Source organism: Gymnoscopelus microlampas, assembly GCF_963454915.1.
Source record: "Gymnoscopelus microlampas genome assembly, chromosome: 16".
Classification (NCBI taxonomy): Eukaryota; Metazoa; Chordata; class Actinopteri; order Myctophiformes; family Myctophidae; genus Gymnoscopelus; species Gymnoscopelus microlampas.
The window spans coordinates 4,851,380-4,859,794 of record NC_139953.1 but is presented as its reverse complement, the minus strand read 5'-3'; the positions used below and the strand labels follow the sequence as shown (position 1 = coordinate 4,859,794).

Here is an 8,415-nt window from a genome sequence, read left to right as displayed (position 1 = left end):
CATGTAGGCCTATCACTCTGCAATGACACACCCTTATGAATGGATTTGTACTATGTTTTTACAGCTCAACAACTGTAATTGACTATTATTGTTCCTTTCGGGTGAAAACATTGTATGTCCAAAACTGTGTGTGTGTGTGTGTGTGTGTGTGTGTGTGTGTGTGTGTGTGTGTGTGTGTGTGTGTGCGTGCGTGCGTGCGTGCGTGCGTGCGTGCGTGTGTGTGCTCTTGTTAATATTTTCATTGGTTCAGACACACTTAAACACTTTCATTATTAATTAATTCATTAAAAGATGAATAATGGAGATGACAAGGTTTCTGCCCGAGAGCGATGATATTCACAAACGTTGTGCTCTTACTTCATACAGTTATGAATTAAGAGAAAAAAAGCCAAAGGCTAATGGACTGAAGTCCTGAGCTGAGTGTGCTCTATCGTCAATAGATTCAGAGAAGGACAGACGGGTGCAGACTCTCAGTGAACAGTCTATAGAAACAGTCTGCACTCACAGGGTGAATTTTCTTTAAAATGTATTATTTACCGCAGTAGGGGTCTCTGACAAACGGACATGTTTCGTCTACTCAGGCCTTCATCAGCGTGTAAGAGCAAAATAGCGACCATGAGAATATGATGAATACTGGATAAAGTTTAAATCCCAGTGTGAAACAATGTCACAAAGCAGACTATTCAACCTCATCTATTGTATTTGGTGTTTAGCATTCATATCAATATGCAAAGAAAAGAAAAACAAATGATACACCATGCACCCATGACATTACAATTATCTCTGTGGCCATGTACCACCATAAGCACCATCATTTCTGTTTTATTAAATTATTTACATCTCTACTCTCCATAACTTATTTCTGCTTTGTTAAATATTAGTAACATCTCTATTAACCCTATAACCCTCACCTGATTTTTTTTTTTAGTTTTAATGAAAGAGTTAATTTGTGCCTCTTTTCCATGTTGCTAGAATCAGCACAGTGAATTACAGTGACCAGTCCTACAGCTTCCAGTACCCAGAAGTTCAGCAGACCACCAACCCTAAGTTCAGCAGACCACCTTTTGTTGTCATGTTCGGGTCCAAAGCTGGTAAGCTGTCTGGGGGGTGTGTGTGTGTGTGTGTGTGTGTGTGTGTGTGTGTGTGTGTGTGTGTGTGTGTGTGTGTGTGTGTGTGTGTGTGTGTGTGTGTGTGTGTGTGTGTGTGTGTGTGTGTGCAGAGACGTGCAGAGATTTGGAGAGGCAGGGGCTGGAATTTCAAAAGGGCATGTGTCCCCCCCGCGCGCGCAAAATTTTGCGGATATTCGTCGGATTCGGGTACTTTTTTACCCGTTTTTTGTTACTTTATTTCGGTTTTAGGGTTAGGTTATAGATATATGATTTTAAAAAATTAAAAAAACTTTTTTTTATAATTTTTTTATTGGTGGCTTTGGATAAAACATTGGTGGCTATAGCCACCGAAGCCCCCACCTAACGACGAGTACTTTTACTTAAGTAAAGAAATTGAGTACTTTTCCCACCACTGCTGCTGACACAGAGAGAGAGCGAGAGAGAGAGAGAGAGAGAGAGAGATATTATTTGTTGTGATTCTGAATATGTATTATTGTTTTGTATCATAATGTATGTAATGCTTTGGCAATATAAGAATGCTTGTCATGCCAATAAAGCATATTTGAATTGAATTGAATTGAATTGAGAGATATATAGGCTCCTGCTTGACAAGTAATTTCAAATTAACAGCTATATATTTTTTTTTTTGGTCCATACATACCTAATCTGTCTCAAACAATTGGTCCGTGTTCTGCGTGCATTCACTGCGTTCAGTTGTGCCCTCAGTTAGGTTTCGATTGTGTATAATATACTTCGTTTGCCGGGCGGTATCGCGCACCCAAAAAATAGCCGATCCACAAGCTCACAATGCCTGGCGTTGCGACGCGTTGTGAGCTTGTAAATCAACTATAATTCTGCGCGAGCACTGCACGGCACGGGGCTCAATTAAGTAAGCTTTACTGCAGGTGCGCGCAGGGGTTTCTACAGTTTACAGTCAGAGGAGACAAGGGCACTTTTTACCGACAGACAAAAGGGCAGGGGCTCAAGCCCCCTTTGATGTCTATGTGTGCACGTGCATGTGTGTGTGTGTGTGTGTGTGTGTGTGTGTGTGTGTGTGTGTGTGTGTGTGTGTGCGTGTGCGTGCACATGTGTGTGCGTGTGTGTGGACGTGCGTGTGTGCGTGTGCGTGCACGTGTGTGTGCGTGTGCGTGCACGTGTGTGTGCGTGTGCGTGTGTGTGCACGTGCGTGTGCATGCACGTGCGTTGCGTGCGTGCAGACCTGTCACAATTATTACATAATTGTCAAATCACAATTATTTGAGATAATCGCAATTACTTTGCATAATCGTCATAATCGTTTCCATGTTGAGAAAGGTTCATACATTTACAAACGTTTTCCAAATATAGCAGAAATAGCTGATTTACAAGCTTACAACACGTCACCCCCCCCCTCCCCCCTTCCCTGTCTTCTAGCTGTGCCCTTTAACTTTGTGATGATCCCCCTGCATGCCAGTCTTGACCCTCTAGCTGAAATTAATGGCCTGGATGCTGTGGTGCAGGCTGCCACGGCTAAATGGAACAACGAGGTAATTTAATTACTCTCTCTACAACCACACTAACAAAACACACAGGGGGGGGGGGGGGGGGGGGGGGGGGGTGGTGCGTGCACGTGCGGCAGTGAGTGACACAGACATTCACTCCACATTGCAATCGCTCACGTTGTAGACTGCTCGCAAAAAAAAAAAATCCAGCAAACAGCCCAAACAAAGTTTCTGGGTCCTGCTGGCACCCACTGCATAGAAAACCTAACATCACTGCTACTGTTTAGATGAGGAGTTATTTTGTTGCATTGGAATTGCTGAGGTTTTAGACATATTTTAGTTTGTTCAAGACAGTATATTTAAATTTAATAATTGTGGTTATTTGGTAATTTTGTGCTGCACCACTAGGCTATAAAGATAGGAATTTAGTTTACTCGTTTTGAACCAATGCTACACTAATTTGACTTGTGATTAAAAAAAAGGCCATATAAAACATTACAGCAATTAATTGATGTATTTAAGAAATGTACTTTTACTTTTACTTGTACTTAAGTATTTTTAAAAGTATGTACTCTTGAATACTTAAGTATATTTATATAGTACCTTTATTAGAAGGATAACCCCTTGAGATGTGTCATCTCGTTTTCGAGAGGGTCCTTATGACAAAAATGCAAACAGTACAATAGACAAAACAATACAATAAGTACATCCTTGCATACTATACATAAACAGGACAAAACAAACTTGACAAAACACAAATAAAACAAGACCAAAAGCTCTCCTATTTAAAAGCAAGTACTTTTTTACTCTTACTTGAGTAACATTTTGACTGAGCTACTTTTACTTGTAGTGAAGTAAATTTAACCAGGAGTATCTGTAGGCTACTCTTACTCTAGTACTGGGGTCGAGTATACTCTGTCCACCTCTGTCACAATACAGTTGTATTAAGACGTGATGACGTCTTATTTATTTATCTAATTTATTTATAATGTGAATGAGAGTAAGTGTTCCTGTATATTATGCTCTCTCTCTCTGTCTCTGTCATCTTTGCAACAGAAAATACTGCTTCTGGGTGACTTCAACGCAGGCGGCACATATCTCCCAGGCGGGGAAAATGCCACAAAACTCAAGAAGGCAAATGGCTACAAATGGCTGATCCCTGACAGTGCTTGCAGTAATTTTGGCATAACACAATGTGCATATGACAGGTAGACTCACTCACACACACACACACACACACACACACACACACACACACACACACACACACACACACACACACACACACACACACACACACACACACACATACACACACACACTTCAATCAGAAACACTCACGTCAAAGTAGATTTCACGTCAAAGTAGATTTAAGCATTTATTGCCACCAATGGAACACAGTTAAGCTTGGCGTTAAAGCTTTTGAGAATATTCACTGAATTTTGTCTAAGCAGCCTGCTAAGCATATATTCAGGGAATGCTTAAAGGTAGGGCAAGTGATTTTCAGGATATAGATTAAACAAGTGAAATTGGAAGTGACGACACTAAGAAATGAGCAGGCAAAATTGGAACTGGAACACTATAAAAATGAAGCTTAAAATGGGTACTTTCTCCTGATTGGCTGAGATTTTGACACCTTCCGGGAAATGTATTTTCTGTTTATTAAAGAGCTGGGGAGACGGGGAGACTCCTGTTACTGAACAAACACTCTATAGCAATGATTACTATCAGAATATAGTGTTTTAACCTTTTAACAAAATACTTTTTGTTTTAACCCAAAAATATCACTTACCCTACCTTTAGGCAAATCCCCCATAGGGATATGTCAACAATAAGCAGTACATTGACATATTAGTTTGAATTAGCAGATATACATGATAATCACAAATTTGAGCCTATGCTAGACTCGAATGAAAAGGTTGAGGCTGGGGTGGAGGAGGAGCTAGCAGAATGCATTGGTTCAGCAACCAAGAAAGACCTAGAGAATTCGAACCGTATTTAAAGGAACCTCCTTGCTAATGCGTGAGCTGTGATTGGAGTATGAGTGTGTGACGTAATGACCAGCATTACTGTGAATGGGGGAAAGAAAGCTGAGAGCTTAGTTACAGCTTTGGCGTGCAACAAGACTTCCGTGTCCTGCATGAACTAACGCTATGCTTCACACACACGCACGCACGCACGCACGCACGCACGCACGCACGCACGCACGCACGCACGCACGCACACACACACACACACACACACACACACACACACACACACACACACACGAAAAAGCAAAAAGGCCTCATCTCCTGTCCTGTCATCTCTCTGTACTTCTAGAATTGTGGCAAAAACCTCCATGATGCAACATGTTGTGGCCGGCACTGCTAAAGTCTTTAACTTTGAGGTTTACCTGGGCCTCACCCCCAAGACTAAGGTAACTATAACTGGACAAATATGATAATATGTCTTAACGATGTACATGCACATTGTTATATCTGATCAACATTTGATCAGCAGTGTGACAGCCAACGACTCAGAGTTAAAGCCCTAGAAAGGTTTCTACTGTTCATAGACACAGCAGCCTGCACCTTAAGGTTTTCAATTCAAGGCAACAGAAAAATCTAACCTTTAGCAAATGCATTTTAACAAACTCAAATGCAAAATTAGGTACATTTTCAAAGTTTGTATTCAGTCAAAAAAGTGATGAATGTACAGTATATGAAAAAGTATATGTACATATTTCCGTTCAGATCCCACATAATTTGATTCAGTTCAGGTACAAATGCACTAGAGCAGTTCATCAAATGCCAATAACACTCTTTGGGAGTAACACGTGATTTTTACAGTATGCTATACTTCTGTCTTATAATTAACACCTGCTTGGCAGTGTTTGTGCTGCAGACAGATAAACACAAAGCCATTCATAGCACCACTTACTGTAAACATTGTGTTGGTACAATCTGCGAAAGTGATATACACATGAAATACAAAATAAAAATGTATTCAGTTAGACAATTCCATGCAACAACACTAATGTCTAAAAACAGCAGAAATACATATTTTGTACATTATCTAAAGTTGGCATGTCTCTTTCCCACAGACAGAAAAGAGAAAGGCACTGGCTGTCAGTAACCATTCCCCTGTGGAGGTGAAGCTACGTTAAGGCCTGCTGCATGTAGCCTGGTAAACCCTCCCTCCGGAAATGTCATTTCCATTTGATCTCAGGAGTGAGTCTGGCCTGATCGCCCATTCTGCAATATTGGCTGTGGGCTGGAATTGGGCGGGAGTATTACCGTTGACTGACAACCCCTTCAGCCAATGATCGTTGTTCCCCTCCAGCCAATCAGCAGACCTCCAGACTAATGTGACGCAACGGGACTTTTGAGACAGCCATGCCCAAAATAGGTTGCCTTATTCGGATACATGCGTGGCACTGCCCGCCCCTGCTGGTTCTCTAAATTTGTATTTTTAAATAGGCTCTGTCATGATTAATTGACCACATATATGAAGTTAAACAACTAAATTCTATCCAAACGATATCTTTAAAGTAAATTCCGTGCCTCAAAAAAGAAGTTTGAGAGCGTTTTAAAACCGAAAGTAAAAAGTGTAACTGGGCACAGAAACAATAGCGGATCGTTCCATTTTTGTCGGCTGCACTCGGTCGCATTCGGGCTCACTCGTACTCGCCACCTGATTGGCCAACTGTCGCTGTCAATCACAGAACGATGAGCGACGACGCTAGGTAGGCTCGGTTAGTTGGTAATTCCACTAGAAACCAGCACAATGGGCGATCAGGCCAGACTCACTCCTGAAATCAAATGGAAATGCGATTTCCGGGGGGAGGGTTTACCAGGCTATGCTGCATGAGCCCAGCTACAACAACCAATCAACACCCACTGATATGGAATTGATTTTGGTGTCTTGACTCTTCAGTGAGGAAATAAATGCTCAATAATCATGATGTAATTAATTATGTCAGTGGATCAAAACCTTTTTAGGCTGTGACCCCCCGAAATAATCATATTTGAACTGGGGACACCCCATCCTGATAAACACTTGGAATTGTAGGAGTTGAGGCATTACATTTAGTTTGACCGGTTCCACAGACAAATAATATTTGTAATAATAATAATAATAATAATAAAATAATAATATTTTATTTGACAATATGATTGTGAAAAAAGCTGATCTACAATGCCTTGCAATGTGAGCTGTTGTGAGCTTGCAGATCATCTCTTTTCACAATTGTTGCCTCTTTCTTATATTATTTGACAATTTGGCCAATCTTTCACAAGTTTTTATATAGTTTATTGATTACTTTTGATGCAGTAATGGACTTTTTTCCTTTTCTTTCTTTCTGTCTTTCTTTTTTTTTTTGTATTAAAAAGGTATTAATAGTCCTTAAATTGTCACTTCACTGTCATCTGGGGACCCTATAAAAACCTGGGGGTCCCGAGTCCCACAGATTGAGAATTATATGACAGTAAAATTCAATCAAATTAACTGCTGCACTGTTACATGATGTCTGGCTTACACTGATTTATAAAATAAATAAAAGGTTTTACTCATGCACAACAACTGAATTAATTGTATTTTGTGACAAAATGACACATGTATCTCTAAACAAGGGAACCATATTTATGAAATCAAAGGTGTTCAAATAACGCAGGAAACCTCATTTGGCCAAATTGACTAAAACTAAACTAAACTTTTTTTCTGTATGTTCATATTTTAGTTAGTTTTGTAAGTACACAATATCATTTCAATTTGTTTCTCTTATTTCTTGTTTGTTTTTCAGTAACTAAAATGTAAAAATAGCCAGCTCATAACGAGAGAGAAAATTGAACATTTTCAAATGGACGAAGTAAAAAGTGTAACTGGGCACAGAAACAATAGCGGATCGTTCCATTTTTGTCGGCTGCACTCGGTCGCATTCGGGCTCACTCGTACTCGCCACCTGATTGGCCAACTGTCGCTGTCAATCACAGAACGATGAGCGACGACGCTAGGTAGGCTCGGTTAGTTGGTAATTCCACTAGAAACCAGCACAATGGGCGATCAGGCCAGACTCACTCCTGAAATCAAATGGAAATGCGATTTCCGGGGGGAGGGTTTACCAGGCTATGCTGCATGAGCCCAGCTACAACAACCAATCAACACCCACTGATATGGAATTGATTTTGGTGTCTTGACTCTTCAGTGAGGAAATAAATGCTCAATAATCATGATGTAATTAATTATGTCAGTGGATCAAAACCTTTTTAGGCTGTGACCCCCCGAAATAATCATATTTGAACTGGGGACACCCCATCCTGATAAACACTTGGAATTGTAGGAGTTGAGGCATTACATTTAGTTTGACCGGTTCCACAGACAAATAATATTTGTAATAATAATAATAATAATAATAAAATAATAATATTTTATTTGACAATATGATTGTGAAAAAAGCTGATCTACAATGCCTTGCAATGTGAGCTGTTGTGAGCTTGCAGATCATCTCTTTTCACAATTGTTGCCTCTTTCTTATATTATTTGACAATTTGGCCAATCTTTCACAAGTTTTTATATAGTTTATTGATTACTTTTGATGCAGTAATGGACTTTTTTCCTTTTCTTTCTTTCTGTCTTTCTTTTTTTTTTGGTATTAAAAAGGTATTAATATTCCTTAAATTGTCACTTCACTGTCATCTGGGGACCCTATAAAAACCTGGGGGTCCCGAGTCCCACAGATTGAGAATTATATGACAGTAAAATTCAATCAAATTAACTGCTGCACTGTTACATGATGTCTGGCTTACACTGATTTATAAAATAAATAAAAGGTTTTACTCATGCAC

The 8,415-nt window shown here is 39.9% G+C and overlaps 2 protein-coding genes across 2 annotated transcripts in view; both read left to right on the top strand.

Annotated features, from left to right (window-relative positions):
* The window catches only part of LOC311062514 (deoxyribonuclease-1-like), a 10,252-nt gene extending 3,059 nt beyond the window's left edge, over positions 1-7,193 (top strand). Inside the window, exons 5-10 of the mRNA XM_084081608.1 lie at positions 973-1,091; positions 2,523-2,635; positions 3,647-3,798; positions 4,913-5,009; positions 5,676-5,723; positions 6,429-7,193. Of these exons, the coding sequence (XP_083937734.1) occupies positions 973-1,091; positions 2,523-2,635; positions 3,647-3,798; positions 4,913-5,009; positions 5,676-5,723; positions 6,429-6,500 (601 nt within the window). The 3' untranslated portion in view covers positions 6,501-7,193. The remainder of the gene's footprint in view (positions 1-972; positions 1,092-2,522; positions 2,636-3,646; positions 3,799-4,912; positions 5,010-5,675; positions 5,724-6,428) is intronic.
* The window catches only part of LOC311063779 (deoxyribonuclease-1-like), a gene marked incomplete at its 3' end in the record, with an annotated part of 48,491 nt that overhangs the window by 26,895 nt on the left and 13,181 nt on the right, over positions 1-8,415 (top strand). The gene's annotated exons all lie outside the window — the stretch shown is intronic.